This window comes from Diadema setosum, chromosome 20 (genome assembly GCF_964275005.1).
Source record: "Diadema setosum chromosome 20, eeDiaSeto1, whole genome shotgun sequence".
Classification (NCBI taxonomy): Eukaryota; Metazoa; Echinodermata; class Echinoidea; order Diadematoida; family Diadematidae; genus Diadema; species Diadema setosum.
The window spans coordinates 2,853,631-2,871,313 of NC_092704.1; the positions used below are offsets into that span (position 1 = coordinate 2,853,631).

At 39.7% G+C, this 17,683-nt stretch overlaps 2 protein-coding genes across 3 annotated transcripts in view; one reads left to right on the top strand and one right to left on the bottom strand.

Moving 5' to 3' along the window:
- LOC140243330 (SWI/SNF-related matrix-associated actin-dependent regulator of chromatin subfamily D member 1-like) overlaps positions 1-17,683 on the top strand; it is a 259,082-nt gene that overhangs the window by 42,724 nt on the left and 198,675 nt on the right. The gene's annotated exons all lie outside the window — the stretch shown is intronic.
- LOC140243327 (steroid 17-alpha-hydroxylase/17,20 lyase-like) lies at positions 744-16,222 on the bottom strand. 2 transcript variants are annotated; one of them, XM_072323002.1, is made up of 5 exons: positions 15,998-16,222; positions 11,549-12,542; positions 7,525-7,680; positions 3,495-3,599; positions 744-2,743 (listed from the first exon to the last, which is right to left on the bottom strand). In XM_072323002.1, exons 2-5 carry the CDS (start codon positions 12,435-12,437, stop codon positions 2,394-2,396), a joined length of 1,500 nt encoding a protein of 499 aa, XP_072179103.1. In that variant the 5' UTR covers positions 12,438-12,542; positions 15,998-16,222; the 3' UTR covers positions 744-2,393. The 2 variants fall into 2 exon arrangements, with proteins under 2 accessions (XP_072179103.1, XP_072179102.1); XM_072323001.1 differs by lacking the exon at positions 15,998-16,222 and adding an exon at positions 12,888-13,043.

Consider the following 17,683-nt stretch of genomic DNA (forward strand, 5'->3'; position numbering starts at 1 on the left):
TATGACTACACTCTGTATGTGTACTTACAATATTTTGTGATACAGTAAGTTTTCATGTACAAATATTTTTGTTCTGTGTGGTCCCATGTTGTTCAAATTACAACTTGCTTTAAACGAAAAGCAAGAGTCAAGCCTTTTGTACAATCTCATCAAAAATCACAAATATATTATGCAAATTAATGCTTTTGTTCATATAATTTTTTTTTTTACAAAAATATGTAGATTTCAATAAAATGATATATACAGAATGCATCACACAATCATAATCTGCAGTAATGAGAAGACATTTTATATTATATAAGAGAGTATTTTTTGTTAAATTTGACGAAAATTAATGTAGTCCCACAATGTGATAGGCAGGCATACACCTGATGAGACTGCCAGTAGTTTTCTTTGCACCTGCGCTGAAAATCCTATGCTTGTGTCCATAAAAAACTCAGGTGAAACTTTTTTTGTGTGTGTGAAATGATACTAACTGTCTGACGACAGCTTTGCACTCAAAGTGATATGTTCAATTACAAATTATACATTTTGATTTTGTCCGTTTGCTTGTTTATGTATGCATTTTTTGTTAAAATTGAAATCAATTTCCGTAATTACTGATGCTGTTTTAGCAACAGAAAGTTTCTAGGAAAGTTTTCTTGTTTTTTTCAATTGGAGAAGCTTTCTTAAAAGTGATGAGTTACATATTTATTCTTTTTTTTTTCTTTAAAAAAGAAGAAGTTATAGTTATGCAGTCACTCTAAGGCTTCCAGCTAATCTGGGAGGAAACTATGTATGCAAAGTATGCAACTACAACTGGAGGTGGGATCTTGCACACAAATTTGAACAAACACCATAAGACACATTCAGAATGAAGACATTGTTACCGTTAGGCAGGTCCAAGCACTCTACCGGGTGTTGTCATGCTTGCAAATAACATACACAATTAAGCTTTCCACAGTGAATTAGTACTCAATACTTAGACATTAAAGACTTTATATACATTGCCCAGCAGTGCATACCATGACAAGTTGGCCAAAATAGCTTCCTTTAATATTATATGCACATGATAATTTGATAATTGTGCTCTTGATAGACAATACTGATATGAAATAGGTCATAGATTTTGTGTGATAACATTTTTGTTTTTGTTCTCAAGACAGCAATGACAACAAATGACAAATCTTTAGAAGTGATGGGCTGATTTAAACCATCTTTTTCATACTTCTTGTGCAGCTAAAGAGGCACAGATTCATTCCTATTCAACTCATGTTGGAATTAAGCTGAAAATCCACCCCAGGATTATGCAGTGTATGGGACTTCTGTTCTGTTTTCAGTGAGGATTTTTTTTTTTAAAGTACTTCCTTTAAACATTTCTCTGTCTCTTGTTTTAAACAAATATGAAATAGCAAATCAATTTACTGTATTGTTGGCCATACCACAGTGCATGCACATGTTCTAGCCATACTCACTCTGGAAATACTCCTTGTCTGACACGTGTCCATGATGCATATATCATAATATATTAAGTATGTTAATAAACCTGGTACCAACCCATCAACAATCGAATAAGATAGGCAACATCAATAGCATTATGTGAATACTCTGCACATATATGAATACTTGTGACGTAATGAATAACTCCGACATTTGTATACTGATGACTTCTCGAACAAGTAACTTGCAAGGTGAGTTTGAACACTAAAATAAACTTGCAAGGTGTGAATCAAAAGACTGCATAGAATACGACATACAAAGCCCACGCTCCGTTTCTTGAGATGCAGTTTTATGGCTCTGCTTTTGTGGCCCGAGTAATAATACTTGAAATCCCTTACAGTTCCTGTGGTCAGGTCCCTGAGCACTCCATGCGTGTAGAACAGACAGTTATGCAGAAGAGAAGACAATTGACCAAATGTGTATACAGTAGTTCACATTCGGGGGACTTCTTCTATCACCCGTCTCCAATGCTGTGCAAGATTGCATTGGAGGAAATTTCGTGCAGATGTGGTCGCCATGACGACAGGTCATCTTAAGTTGCATCCTGATCTCCTTTGTTCTTTTACACTTGTTTACCTGGTCTTTCCTAGGTCTGTTCTCTGCTGACAGGCAGGTTTTTGAGGCAATAGCCTCAAATGCCAAGCAATCATCAAGACATTTTTTTTGAAGATCTCAGTGGATGATATCAAAAGATGTTAGCAGGTGAAGAAGTCAGCCTTTGAAGACAATAAGAAGCATAATTTGTGCCATCACCAAGGATTAGAGTGCTCAGGAACTGCTGCAGCAGTGGTAGTCTGTGGGCGTGGTCCCAAGAAAGCATCCCATCCTACCGGGTCATGCTAAAGTGTACCATTCCCTGCATCAATGTGGGGGAAGAGGACTCCTCTATTCTGGAGGTGCACCACCCATCCTCTTCAGATGGTCTCTGGCTGTATGATGAGCCGTTTCTTGGCGATGATCTTGTAAGGCTTAGGGATGAGGGAGACCGCGGCCTCGCCCTGGAGATCAGCCTCCACGTCCGGTGGCATCTCGAAGGAGAACTCCTGCAGGAGGCGTCCCAGCATCAGGAAGAGCTCGGCCTTGGCTAGCTGGGCCCCCATGCACCGCCGCTTGCCCACGGAGAAGGGCATGAAGGACGGCAGCTTTGAGGTCTCCAGGAGGTTGCCCTGGTCGTTGAGGAAACGCTCCGGAAGGAACTCCTCCGGCTGATCCCATGCCTCAGGATTGTGGTGCACGGACCAGAAGTTTGCCATCACCTGCGTACCTGTGTGTGCAATATTGGCCAAGAGGGTTTGTTAAGACCTTGTAGCAACAATGAGAGAATAAGCAGGTTTATGGACAGTACTTTTTGACTCATGGTCCTTTTGAAATTGATTAGTTTTATATTTGCTAAGGGATGAACTGAGAACCAGAGCTGTCCTCAAGGCAAAGTTCTACCTGAAGCTGAGAAATACAAGTAATTTAGCAAGTGATTTTTTGAAGCTTCTCATCAGGACAGATGATGTTTATTATCATACACACAGGATTGATAATATATTGGGATTTTTGTCAAGTAATGACATGTCACGAGTAATGATGCCATATTGTGCTCAAAAGTGAATTGCCCACTTGGGATGATCCATGGATTTCCATTATTGATGAAATAATCAATCCATGTGAAAGAGGTCTTTATGACAATTGATGAGACAATAATGATTGTTATTTGTCTGCAAACATATGGATACTTGTCGTATCTTTCGCTAAAGACGCCGTCAGTGCTTTTGGTTCTATTCTATTGTAAGTTCCATTCTGGGAGCTTCAGAATGAGTTTCCTGTGACAAGATTGCAACAGTGGATACATTTCTCTATACTCTTTCTTTTTTATGTAGCTATCCTGGCTGTCTAGTGTGTGTTAAAAAAAAAAAAAAAAAAAAGATGAGGAGGTTTTGATTTTGGAGTTTGTCAATTGTGAGTCCCAGTGCTAGATCCAGCTATGGAATAATGTTGACTATGGTTGGGGCATCGTCACTGCTTACCTTTGGGAATGAAGTAGCCATTGATTTCGGTGTCTTGAGCAGCTGCGTGTGGTATGCCTAGGAGACTGAGGGAGCTGTAACGAAGAACCTCGTTGATCACCGCTTCTGTTGTGGTCAGAAATAAAGATGCAAGGAAAATTGACAAGTATTTCAAAGAGAGAATGCTATCAAAGTACAGTAAGAACAAGCTTGGCAGATGGAACCAGAAAAAAAAAAATTATGCAAAATATGATTTACAGTATGTGAAGAGCACCAAAACAGATGGCATGAAGTGGTAATGACATTGATTGCAACAAATGAACACCTAATGCTTGATATATAAAATCTGTTTACACTGGCAGTTACTAAAAGGTATTCTCTGACATCTGTTTGGTATTTAAATGAATAACGGCTAGAGACTTTTGGTGGCAAAATCATATCTTTATATAAATTTCCTTTTAAAGGACAAGTCCACCTTCATATACATAAGGATTGAGAGAATGCAGCAATATTAGTAGAACACATCAGTAAAAGTTTGAGGAAAATTGGACAATCCGTTCAAAAGTTACGAATGTTTTAAGTATCTGCGCAGTCACTGCTGGAAGAGAAGACTACTACAGTGTATGATGTCATATGCGTACAACTATATAAGGAAAATAAAAAGAGAATTTCACAAAACTTTACTTTTTGAATAAAGTGCACTGTTCTTCGACTTGCTACTGACATATGTTAAGGGTAATATTATTCCCCCTGCCTTCTGAAAGAGAGAAGTCGCGTGTTCTTTTGTCATGGGAGAAAAATGGAAATATGTTGAATTTTCTTTATTCTTTCTTTATATCATTGTACTCATGCGACATCACAAGCTATAGTAGTCTTTTCATCCAGCCCTGACTGAGCAGAAACTTCAAAAATTCATAACTTTTTAACGGATTGTCCGATTTTGCTCAAACTCTCACTGATGTGTTCTACTATTATTGCTGCATTCACTCAACCCACATGTCTATGAAGGTGAACTTCTCCTTTAATACATCTCTCTGTGGAACTAGAGATGGGTAGACAAAAAGAAAGAGGGAAAGAAAAAGAGAGAAAGAACAAGGAGAGAACATAGACTAGAATGAAAAAAAAAAGAAAAGAAAGAAGACTATAACAAAACTGAGCAAAGTTTTGTTTCCAAGTATGGCTGTGGGACTGAAAATTTAAAGCAGGTAGTAGTTAAACAGCACCCTCTAGTGGCCAGAGTATGTCATGCAGTGGAGTTCAATGACTCCTTGTTCCTGCTTGATGCAAACTGTGTATGAATAATGTATGGAGAGAAACTACTAAGGGAGGATGCATTGTCAATTATTTGCTTCTCTTTGGGGAAAAAAAAAGACTTTGGAAAGATAGAAAACGAATGAAAGAAAGAGTAAGTGAGGCAATTTATTTTGTAGATTTCAGTGTGGTGGGAGAATGTAATATGAATAATCATTACTGATTAGCTTTAATGGATATGTCAGTTTCTAGATGCCTGGATTTAAGGTTAGATACCAATTACTCATGTGTTTCTTCCAAGGATGAGAAAGAAGTGTTACTTCTTGAAGTTGTTTTGACACCCCACCCCACCCCAATGTTGAAAATCATGATTCTGGTGACTCGATGGAAAAAAGTATACAAAGTGCTTCTAGTTTTGAGGCAGCATATTATGTATCTCATAGTCAGTAGCTGTTACCCAATTTTAGTGCATTGGTGCTCTATGTGTCAAAGATTTCAGTTCATTGTTGTGTGTTTGTTTCATGTGCTGGTCGTATATCCATACAAGTGATTTTTTTTTCAGTCTTTGTTAGGCAGATTGTCCATGTTTGGCATTTATTCATGTACATGGAAGGTTTTTTTTTTCATTCTTTTCTATCTCTTTCTCTCGGAAATGTCTCACTGGAAGAAGAATAGTTGTTTGAAATTCCTGAGAGTTGTAGGCGGTATGTACACACACTTTCGGGGACTACTGTTGAAAGTTTGTTGAAAGTGATTCTTAAATTTCACTGAAAATAGAAATAATTTAAAATTGACACCATAATGACAAGGAGATCAAGCTGTACAATGTGATGCCAATAATTCAATACCCTCCAAAATTGCAATAACGCCCTTCTAGTTCTAAGCCGACAGTGTGGGACTGCTACTGAAAGTTGGAGGCAGCATGCATAAACACATACACACGTGGGGACTGCTACGAAAAGTTGGAGGCAGCCATGTATTAGCACACTGTATGTATGTGAGGACAGCTACTACACTGTAGGACATAGTTGTCGCTCTGGGTGCTGTGTTTGTACAAACATCGATCTCCGCTGACATGTTGAGAAGTGCTGCGCTTCAGACAGTTTATTTTGTCGTGATGACATAGATTTTGTCATTTTACCTGACCCGGGTCAGGAGGGTAGAAACATGTTGTGCTTTCCTTGCACCAGAGGCAGAAAAATATGTGTTGGTGCACAGAATCAAATTCTCAGCTAGATTTTTATCTTGGTGCTGGGGGGGGGGGGGGTATCCAGTTAAAACATAGACGTAGTAGAGATGAAGGAATAATATATAAAGCTTTTAAGAGCCAAATATACCTTGAGCTGTTGTATGCTATGACATGACTACAGCGCTGTTGTATTCTCTCTCCATCTCTCTCTCCCTCTCTTTCTGATCCCCTCTCCCCCCCCCCCCTTTTCCCTTTCACCCCCTTTTTCTCTCAAATGTAAATACTACATCCATTGTGTATGAGTGTGAGTCTGTCTGTATGTCCCTGAGTCGGTCTGTATTTTTTTTGTGTGTGTGTGTGTGCTTGTTCATGACACATCGACCTACTTCTTTGCCTCCATTCTTGTGGATGGTTAATGACTGATGCGTAAGATGCGTAATGACATTCTTGAGTTTTGTGTCATACATTGTTGTAAGTGTCTGTTCTGATTGTAGAACCCCTTTATTAAATTATGGATAGGAAGAAATTACACCACCAAAAAAAAAAAAAAAAAAAGAGAGAAGAATGTGAACAATGGGTGCATCGGCAGTTGTCAGAAGCGTGACACGCACAAGAGCTTTCCAGGAAATGACATCACAAAGAGAGGAAAGCTCAGATCCTTGATCATGGATCAGAATTTGAAGGTACGGATGGAAATTTAAACAAAAAATTTAAAACAGGAGAAGACTACATTCAGCTCTTCTGATCCCTTAACCCTTTCCGTCCCAAAGACTCTGGACAGTGTGTACAAGGCTATGGGGTTTTCTGTGCCATTCGGCAGTCAAAACACACAAAGGGTTAAGACTTAGTCCGTTGTTCTCCTTCTTGTATTTTTGCTGCCGAGAGACGCTGCGCTCGGGTGAGGATTTCAGAAGGAGGTGTCCAGATAGTGAAAGAGGTCACCCTTGAACAAAGTCAAGTCTTTGGTGGTATTATAGGAGGAGACAGGAAAAGTGCCAAGAATTAGGTCTCAAATCCCCCAGATTTGTCAAGAAGGAGGCCAAATCAAATGTGTGCTATTATCATGAGCTGAACATTGACTTCTACTTCGCATTCTCTCTTTCACCCCTTTTCTTCCTTTTTTTTTTCACACTTTAACTAGTACTCCTCCTAGCACTTTACTAATGTTCATGTTTCTAAATAACGTTTGTACATTCACTCAGGGTTTAAAAGGTTGAAAGAGTTTGCTGTCTATATAACTTTAGCATTATTACTGTTTGGATTCTTTTTTTTTTGGGGGGGGGGGATGGGGGAGGGGTGTGAGGAATCTTCTTTTGTGTTTATTAGGTCTTGATTGTATTTTTATTTTTCTTGGTAACAGAAAAGAGGATGTTAAATGGCCCTTTTAATGCCTGAGTGGATCGTGATCATGTTTTTGTTTTTCATATTAACAAGAGAGAATGTTAAATGACCTTTTTAAATGTATGAAAGGGGAAAATGGTAGCAATGAAGATGAAATAGAAGCAGGAAAGAGAAAGAGGAGGAAGGAGAGAAAGAGAAGGGTTGAGAGAAAGGAGGAGAAAAGTTAAGATGGAGGAGAGGGGTAAAGATAGGGGCGTGGTTGGTACTCACGGAGGTACGGGAGCTGTGCCTTGTTCTCCAGGAGGAGCTTCTTGCCCTGGCTAGTGATGACCCTCTCGAGCTCCTCCTGTGCCTTGGCTTGCTTCTTGGGGAAGGCGGCCATGTAGAGCAGACTCCACTGCAGTGTGTTCGTTAACGTGTCCGATCCTAGGAGGGGGGTAAGAAGACCACGCCCATGGTAGCAGATGGATGAAAATATGATCCTAGATATGGTTCACCTTAATACACAACTCTACAAACAGGCAGTTGGTAATTTGATCCTTTAGCAGGTGCATTTCAAAGTTGCTCTCACCTTCGTATTGTTGTAAACAAAAAGCAAAACAAAAATCTGTGCAACGTGATCTCACATAAACAAAATTCTGTGTGAAGAATAAACAAGATTGTGGTGGTAGTTGTCCTAAACTCAGTGAAAGCTAAGTAATAGATTAGTGATGATTTCTGGATGCTATATGAAATTCAGGGTGTTCATTTGACATAGCACTAACTCATTTTATGTAACATCCTTTAGGGGGCCTTTGAAAATGAGCTTTGCTTGCAACTTCATACTGTCAATCCTTGAAAACATTGCAACTTCTTGACAGATGTAAAACAGAACAATGTGTTTTTCAATTGGCCTGGTATACATCACAAGGAAAAACTTCTCTATCTGATAGGGCGTTGTTGGAAAATGATATCCCTGTTTAAAGAACGACAAAGGAAATATTATGCCTTGCGAGAGCGTGCAATAGCAGTCATGTGACTCAAAGAGTGAAAATAGTATTGGAGAAAAGGAGTACCTGTACAAGCTAATTTGCTGATCATGTAACAAAGACAACAGTTTCAAGTTGCTTGGTGAATTCCATTACAGAATACCATGATAGAATACATAGAACTCAAACAGCTTTGGTTTGCAAGTCAGAAAGAGTATGTCTTTGGTGGGGTGACAAAACCTCGTATCTCAATATTTGGTCAAAATGAGTTTTCTTCATTATATTGAAGCTAGGAACCATTACTATGTAATTCCCAATCCTTATATGCCCATCTGCAAAAATAAGGTCACAAATGATAAATAAAAGTTGGCTGTTTCCATTGACCTACATGTTATGGCAGCCATGTTTTTTAGCTCTCCTGAACATTTGACATTTTTGAGATACGAGGTTTTGTCACCCCACCAACGATGTGTAGAAAGGGTATTGTATACAAAGCCACAATGTTTGTTCCACAAATTCAATAACTTATTTTAAAAGAAAAATACCTCTTTCAAATTCAATAGCTGTTCTGAATGGATCTCATGAAGTCACAGCCAAAAATTGTTGGAACTTTGAGGAACATCAGACATATATACAATTGTATGTCAAGAAAGTTGTGTTAGTTTGAAATTTTTGTCCCCATTAATGTATTGTCACAATTTGAAAGTGCATTTTTGTTTTTGTGGCAGTGATATTATTCATGTAGAAGTCTTCATTTTGCTGTAATTTGCTGAATTTTGTGGAAATTGGCTTTTAAAAGGAATAATCTGCCTGTGAAATGTGGAAGACGAAAGTCTCCTTGAAATAATGACATATTGTGAATGCAGTTCTGAGGTCTTTTAAGAAGATGTCAGAGTAATGCGTATCTCACATGAAGTTGATTTCCTCATCTATTTCCTAATGTTTCACTGCTTTCATGTAATTCAAATTTCTCAGTACACTGCTTTGTTCACATGGCTTTGATATTGTGTGGACAGTTTTGGTTGCCTTTTTGGTACAGTTCCTCTTTATTTTTCTGTAACCAATTGAGTCATACCTTTTTTCAGAATTTGTGGGCAGCAGTCTTAAAACTACCCTGTGTGAATATCAGGACAGTTATGTATACCACATGTTCAAAAAAAAATACAACAACAACAATTACACAATCAGCAACTTCAGTTTCTGTGGGTTGGGTAGTATTAAGGTGAAATTTTGTTAGCAATTGATCGTGTAAGTATACTTTTTTCCCTTTTTTTTGTTGCTTTTATTGCTGCTTGTGAAGAAATGTTCATCTGAATTTGTCTCCATAGGTGTTTAAGACTTGATCGTTGTGATGAAAGTTGGCTATCATTACTATTCTGCACATTTTGCCAGTGTATCATTCTGTATCAGCCCATTGTTTCAGATTTCTCAGAAAAAAAAAAGAAGTTTGTTGCATAAAAAAAAAGCAGCTAGATTGCTTGCCTGTGTCTTCCCTGCACAGAGTACTGAGTGACTATTTCTGGTCACAAGGTCACCGTATGTGGATCACACGTGTGTTTACCCGGATTTGGACCAACGGAAGTATTTAAAAACGAATCCCCGGGATTACAGGTGTGCCCGAAGTATGCAAAAATGAAAAAAAAAAAAAATTCCGCTGCGAATATTTGCGGAAAAACTTAGATTCTAAATGCCCCGCTGTATTCAACTATTGTAAGGATTGTAAGAGAAGTTTGCTATCTGGCAAGCTAGGTTGACCTTCCATCACAGTAGAAGAAGTAGTGGTAAATGGAAAAAAAAAAAGTGGAGAGAGAGAGAGAGAGCGAGATAGAGCAAGAGACTGCTTGAATGAGGCAAACGTTGTCTGCAAAGTCTGTGTTAACCCAGCCAAGAAATCTTTTTGAGAGCGGACAAATTTGGTGTGTTGATATCACTCCGCAAACGCTTTCCACCATTCAGCCGAGGTTTGCCGGCAAATATTGTGTCCCTTGCGTGCGTAACATTTGCATGGAACAGATACCTGCGGGTGTTGACATAACCCCGAAAGCAATTGATTCATGAAATTCTAGTATCATCATGTTTGTCTTGATAAAGTAAGCGCTTCTGTTAGCAGGTATATCGGCCAGTTCAGGCCTCACAGCTGGATAGTCGCTGTGTTAAGCGGCACTCAGTGGGGTTCAAAGGTGACGTTTACAAAAAGTTTGCCTTTGTTTTCCCTAAATATCTGACCGCCACTTACTGATGACTGCAAGTATAGAGGTATTTCATGTGGAGTGATATTTAAAAGGATATTAAAATATACAGTTGCAGGTTATCTCTTTGTTTTTACTATGCCTCCGCTCATATTTTTTCTGTACTTTTTTTGTCATCAAGTGAGAATCTCTGTAACCAAAACATTATGTATGAAATTAGCCAGTAATGCAACTCATATCAGCCTCTCTTTTTTTTTTCGATTTTTTTTTCTCCCTTTGCTGGCTGCTGAGTGCATTGTTTGGTTGTGTAGGGCACACGTTGGCATGCCCGTGGGGGAAGTTCAGGCCAAGTCAAGGCAGTGATGCCTGGGTGAATGCGATTGGGCTGCCTGACCGAAATCTTCACACCTAATTGTGCTAAGTCAATATTACAATTCTCCGTGAGGGTGATGAAGTGATATCAACAACGGCTCTAGCAAGGATAGTCAAAGTTATCTTGAAGAGCTAATGCTGATCATGATTATAATATCACTAAATGATAGCACTTAAGTCAATGATATCTGTAAGAGTAGCAGTAGTAACTGCAGGAGGAGATAGAGATTTTTATCTCTCGTGTGACATATATTGATGATAAGGTGTGTTCCTTTGTTGCTAATGTGCACAGTGTTGAAATGCAGGTTTTTGTGCTTGTCCAAACATTTGTCACTTTGTGCACTGCGTATATGCACTTTGAACAAGTTTGTGAATGATTCCCTTCCAGCGTTAGTGTGATTCATTTCTCTGCTTCTATTGGTGCTCATTCATCTGGAGCACTTTGTCATGGCTTTTTCCTCTCTTTCTCTCTCTCTCTCTTCCGAATCTGATCCACATGGACCTAGAAAATGGGTTCTTATTGGACTGTGATGACTCTGAATAATGCAAGAACCAATTCCATACCTAATGCCCTTGAATGTTGAAAGCATTGTGTCACCAACGACTCAGCTGTCATTCCTAGAACATTTATTATACGTTAGTGCCGGAAAAGCATTTTTTTTTTATATATCCGAAATGGCGGAGAGTCCCATTGTCCTGTTTGTTTAGAGGGGGCTGTCATCAGCCGACCTTGATAAAGAGAATGGGAGGTTTCTTTGAACTCACCTGCAAAGAAGATAAGCCACATGTTGATGATGATGTGCTCAGGTGTGAGAAGATCAACGGCCCGCGCATTGTTCTCCTTCACGGCGTCCTTAGTCTCGGCAATTAGTCCGTCCAGCATGTCCCGCACGTGCCCTTCTTTGTACGTGGCGATGTGCTCCACGTACTTTCGCATCAAGATTTTGTCTCTTTGGTCACGTGCCCTGAAGAGCGTGGCGAACCATTTGTTTGGGAAGTGCCTGAGCCAGGGCATGGCGTTGACGGGATGCAGTGGCGACAGGATCTTGGAGATCTCTGCCGAGTAGTCCAGGATTTCCCGCAGCTCAGGGTCGTCACGCTCGTAGCGCTCACCGAACACAAAGTTGCAGATGATGTTGAGGGACGCTATGTGCAAGTCACACTGCGGGTCGAAGGGTTTCCCGCTCTGGTTGGCAAAGTGATCCACAAGACGGTCAGATTCTTGTAGGATCTTCTCACCGATCGAGGCGTTACTGACCACGCGCATTGCCTGCCTACATATTTTCATGTGCAGCTGGCGCTGCTGCTCGTCCTTGCACGTGAGGAATCCCTTCCCCCCAGCAAGCACATCCATCGAGAAGAAGTCGGGCCGGTGAGAAATATCCACCCCGCGGTATGCTGCCTTGATGAGCTCTGCATTGTTCAGGACCACCACTCTCTCCGACCCTAGCTTGATGCTGAAGATGTCCCCGTAGGTCTCGGCTAGTTTGATGAGTGAAAGATGGGGTGATTTGGGGTTGATGCTCAAGGCATTGCCAATGAGTGGGATAGATGTTGGCCCCGGCGGCAACCTTCGCACCTTGTAGTCGTAGCGTTCTTTCAAGTAATATACGGCACACAGGGCCGTTCCAACCATGGACACCATCACGATCATCTTGAAGGTATAGTTTCACCACAGTCCTGCGCTCAAGAAAGTGTAATTGTCACTTTAAGTTCCTCTGGACTCACAATCCCGTGGCTGGCTTGCTGTGTTCACTGTCTGAAGCAGAAAGAGAAAGAAGTCGTATATGATATTATCTAATTGGAACATTGCCATAATATTTGTCATTAACAAATCATTTTAACATAGCCTGTGTTTGTTGCTTTTGGGGGAGGTAAACATAAAAATCAGAAAAAAAAAATATTGATGAAATGGGTAATAAACACTATATCAACTTGTCTTATTATATCAAAGTATTGACAATTGATGATTCAGATTGGTTGAACAATATCTGATTGGTTGAACAATATCAGATTAAATTTCAGTGTCATCTTTGCAGAAATACAGAGAAAAAAAGAAAATTCAAGCAAAATCATACAAATATTTACAACAGAGAAATTGTACCTGAATAAGATAAGTGATGAGGCCATCCGCAAGCTAAAAATCAAATACGAACAACAGGCAGTCATCATTTGCACTCGCGCAATACAAGCACGAAAGATCTAGTCAAACAGCTCGTACGCAGTTCCAATGCCATGCCTCTCCAGAACTCTTGTACAAAAGCCAGGCTTCATAAAAGTTGAGGCAGAGTACTTGCTCTCTACCCATTCCAAGGGAGAAAAAAAAGTTCTCAGTGAAGTTACTTCACTGGCTGTCACTGGGAGACTGAGGCAAAATAGGTCAGTGCATCCGCACTTGTAACCACGGTCGTACGGACGCCGCTTATTGGCATTATTTATGTGCGTTTGCGTTAAGAGTGAGAATGGGGGGGGGAGGGGAGGAGCGGGGGAGAGAGAGGGAAAGAAGGAGAGGAAGTGAGTGACTGAGTGAGGGAGTGAGTTTTACGGAGGGAGAGGGAGTGTGTGTGTTTGCATGTGTAAGTGTTGGGAGAGAGAGAGAGGTGTTTGGCTGCGCTCGGCTGCCAGGGGTGATGGTAGGGCCGGGCTAGGCTCTGCGGTCGCGATCGCTCAGCGGCTGCCAGAGGCTGGCCGGTCCCGCTGAAAAAGGGACTTTGAGAAGTGACGCGGACTTGCTGGCAGCGTGCAAGTGTTTGGCTGTAATGCGCTACTGATCTTCTCCCAGTAGCCTGGGGGCACGGAGCATGTCACCTCCCCCTCAGCCCCCTGTAAGCCCAGCTGTGGCCGGGCAGAAAGAGAAGGGGTCGCGGAGCAAAAAAAGCGTCGTCGAGGGTTTGTGGTGAGGTTTGGGAAGGGGGGGATTTTCGAGAGGTTTTAGAGATAGGAGTAAGAATTTACGTCTTCATCTTGATTGAGGGGGAAGGGATGAAAGCAGGAGGGGAGAGATGTCGTAGAAGGTTGTGAGAGCGAGAAAGAAGAGAAGCTAGGGAACTGGAGGTGTGAAGCCGCCTGAATGCATACTCAAAATAATGACCTTGGTCTTCTTATACCCCTCGGTATTACTATCACTCAGCGCTGCAAACTCGGGGCTGAACTTTGCGAGATCGACGCTTAATGCCTTCTTGTTTTCTTCAGCTATGTCTTGCTCCCTCGCTGAATGTTTGATTTCAACTCTTCCCCCATCTCACAGTTTATTTACCTAAATTTTTTATTGTTTTCTTTGTGTTTAGCATGCATAAAACAGCCTCCAATTTGTGCAAACTGTTGCCATTGGAGTGTATGTAGTATACTCCTTATCTATGGCATAGTGGCAGGAACTGCATTAGTTTGTAATGATTGAAAAGGTGATATGCAAGAGCAGGTAATATTCTCTACCAGACATGCCATATTACCTTGATAGTATTATGTTTATTACATGAATTCATTTTGATTTGATATGAATATTCAAACAATATATTAGACTAGAAGAAATGATTAAACTCATTTTTTACATTTTGATGAATGATACAAAATGCATCTCATCAATAACACATTTCTAGAATGCAGGACAAACTATAAAGTGACAATTTAAATAGACATGCAAACAATGTCATTCTCTTTTGGCTGAGCCTAGTTATTGTTATTTCCAAGGGAAATGTAAACATATTCATCAGCTATATGTCTCACAGATTAGCACTTCTGTTTTTACAAATGATTCCCGGGTCTTGTTATTCCATGTGATTAATTTTTTTTTTCTTCTTTACTTCTTTATGTGATTACTAGGCAGTATGTCCCTGCCATCCTTTCGAATTAAATTAAACTAAATCCCTGACAGCAGATAACATTCCAATTCAGATTTCTTGCAAATGAAGATAAAGTGCAAACTTTTCTTCATCAATAGGCCATTTCACTTGTGAATATGAAATTCATATAGATATGTACAATGTATATACATCAAACCTAGTAGCAAACTTGTCTATCTCTCTGTGCATACTTAGTGCATTTCAGACATTTGGAAAACAGTTTGCATGCAGTAAGCCCCTACTTATTGCTAGGCCAGGCAAGACTTGGTTAGATTTCTAGCTGTCAGAAGCAACTTATGCAAAAAAAAAAAGGTACAAGTGTGCATGAAATTTGAATAGATTACTAAACCAGTCTATTGATGGTAGATACTGAACTAACTTCAGTATCACATGTCAGAAGATAAGGAAAACGAAAGATATTTTCACCAAAACACCTTTATTCACAACCAAAAATGTATTATATCAGATTGATTGATTTTATTTATCCTAGATATTATTAGATAAAATGTGTCTGAAATACTTAAAAAAAGGTTTTGCAGAATGGAAAATTTTGTAAAATCTTGCCAGAAAGTGCCAGAAAGATTTATCTAAGGAAACAGATTAAGGCAAGAAAAGAGAATGATCTATTTCAGTACCAGTATTCCTTTTTTCTCCTCTTTTTTCTAAACATTTTGTTTTAGTTTTGACAAGTTTGAAAACTTAACTGCTGTCAAGTAATTATTTGATTAAAGTTTATAACTATGAGGTATGCTAAGTGTTTTGATACAACAGAGCTCAGCAAAGGAACATGCAAACTATTAAAGTTCAGAGCCTGCTGTTGCACTCATGTGAAGTGATAATAAATGCTGCAAATTTTGTTACATTGTTCGGAAAATAACTTTGCGATACACAACTGAAATGATTCGTATACATTATCATGATGCTATTATACAAACTAATGTCATCCCAGACAACTCAACATCTTTTAGTCATGTTAGTAGATTTTATCACTATGATTGAGAAAGATATCTCAGTTCATTACAACAAACATGAAAAATTCTTATGTAATTCAAGTTCAGAGAAAGTTTGTAAACTGTTGAGTATGACTTAATACAAAAGAGGTGAACTTTTTTGTGATAAAAATTTGATAGCAATCTGTAGAAATCAGTATTTCTTACAAAATGTTACCGTATTGTGTAAATCAAACTATAATCCATTATTCGTCAGATTGTTAAGATAACGGTGTGTTGCATAACTATGCAATAATATTGGAAGTTCTTGTTTTTTCTGAAATGTATATTTTTGTGAATAGGAAAAAAAAAAACGAGTAAGAAAAATGTATTCAGGTAGCATTTTAGCATTTATTCGAGAATCGCTTGCGCTACACAATACTCACTTTTTCATGACGACACGTCCAGTCAGGAGGTGTTATAAATAAGACCAAAGAGGCATGTAATTATTCGATGTCCGGGCCTGGCACAGTAGACTAAGCGCTTTAAAAAAAGATAAAAACAATCCTGGAAGAAGAATGTTCAGTTCTTGGAAGTATTGGAGAAGTGTCTCGAAGTTTAATTAATCAGCGCGGTGGCGATCCCTTCATTTTACCACTCGCGATTTGGAACGTTTTTAACCCTCGTATGTTGGCATTTTAGACATGCCCCTGATTTTTATAGCCCCTTCAGTTTACTGCCGGCACTGCTTGTAGATCGAGGGGAGAGAGCACGTGAGAGAGGGAGAGATAGAGAAAGAGAAAGATATAAACATAACACTGCAAAAATTGTTATCTGTGACATGTCTGCAGTATCACAGTAATGATTCAGGCAGCCAATCACGGTTTGCCGTCGTCTGATTGGTCGAGCACTCACAGCAGCCCCATCACCCCTTCAGTTAGATTTGTGTCTCATTTGCATACTCACGGCAGAACTCCGGTGGTGTGCAATGCTCGCAGTGTGGGCAGCGAAGTGTTTAGCCTCGGAGAGGAACTTGGCAGGGGTGCCTCGTAGTAGATAGTACTGGTGAGCTACCACGCCTAGTCTTATCACTTCAGACTCTCTAATAGTAGTGCCATATTCCAAAGGGGTACATGCACGTAATATGTGACTACAGGGACTGTGGGCAGGTCGTTGGCAACAGTTGCATCAGGATTGTTTTTTCAAGACAGGCGGGAGACGATGCGACTCAGCCAAAAGGTGTGGACAGTATCTTTTGCAAATTACACAAGTTTTATGTTTCAGGGTGACATTCTTCTGCAGGCAAGAAAATGTTTGAAGAGTTGACAATCTGTAATAAATTTAATGGAGACACAAGGGTCTGAGAGTGAAGGATATGGAAGAGGCAAAGCATCTAGAGTATAAGAGCTTCATCATAAGTATATAGCAAATATTTTTGTTGAATCTGGAAGATTTATGATGGCCTAATTGAATTACTTCCACATCTCTAAGGTACAGACTTTATAGTGAAGTTCAACAAATTTGCCTTTCTACTCTACATTTGGCCAGAAATCAATATATTTTGCAGCCATTAAAAAATGGAGAAGAGAGAAAGAGTTTGGAATTTATTCTCAAAGCTGCAACAATGTCTAACATCTAATGGCCTCAAATTTGAATATTATCCCCCTCCCTCTGTCAGCCGCCCCACCCCTCCCACCTACATTTCTGGGCTATCTGATCGAAGCCCAGAATGAACTCTTTTGTGTTGACTGAAGTTAATGGCATGTAAATTAGTTCTAATTTGATGTAGACCGGGCAAACACAGCTCCAGATCTCTTTGCTAAAAAATCTGATTGTTCCTCCTAAACAAATATTTGCTCTCTGGATGATTATCACCTAGTTGACTTTATGATTTGCTGTTCTAATTCTTGTTCCAGGGCTGGGCATTTATTGTGAGGAGAGAGAGAGGGAGAGAGGAAAAAAAAAAGCAGGGGGAAAAAATTATGACTGTTATCAATGTCAGGGTGCGCTTTTACACCAGCCGTTTGTTTAAGTCGTTATTTATGTTACTGGGCCAATTGATTAGGGAGCGGGAGTGGGTTTAAACCAGTTTATGGATCTGTGATTATAATCATTCTCCGTCAACAATCGAC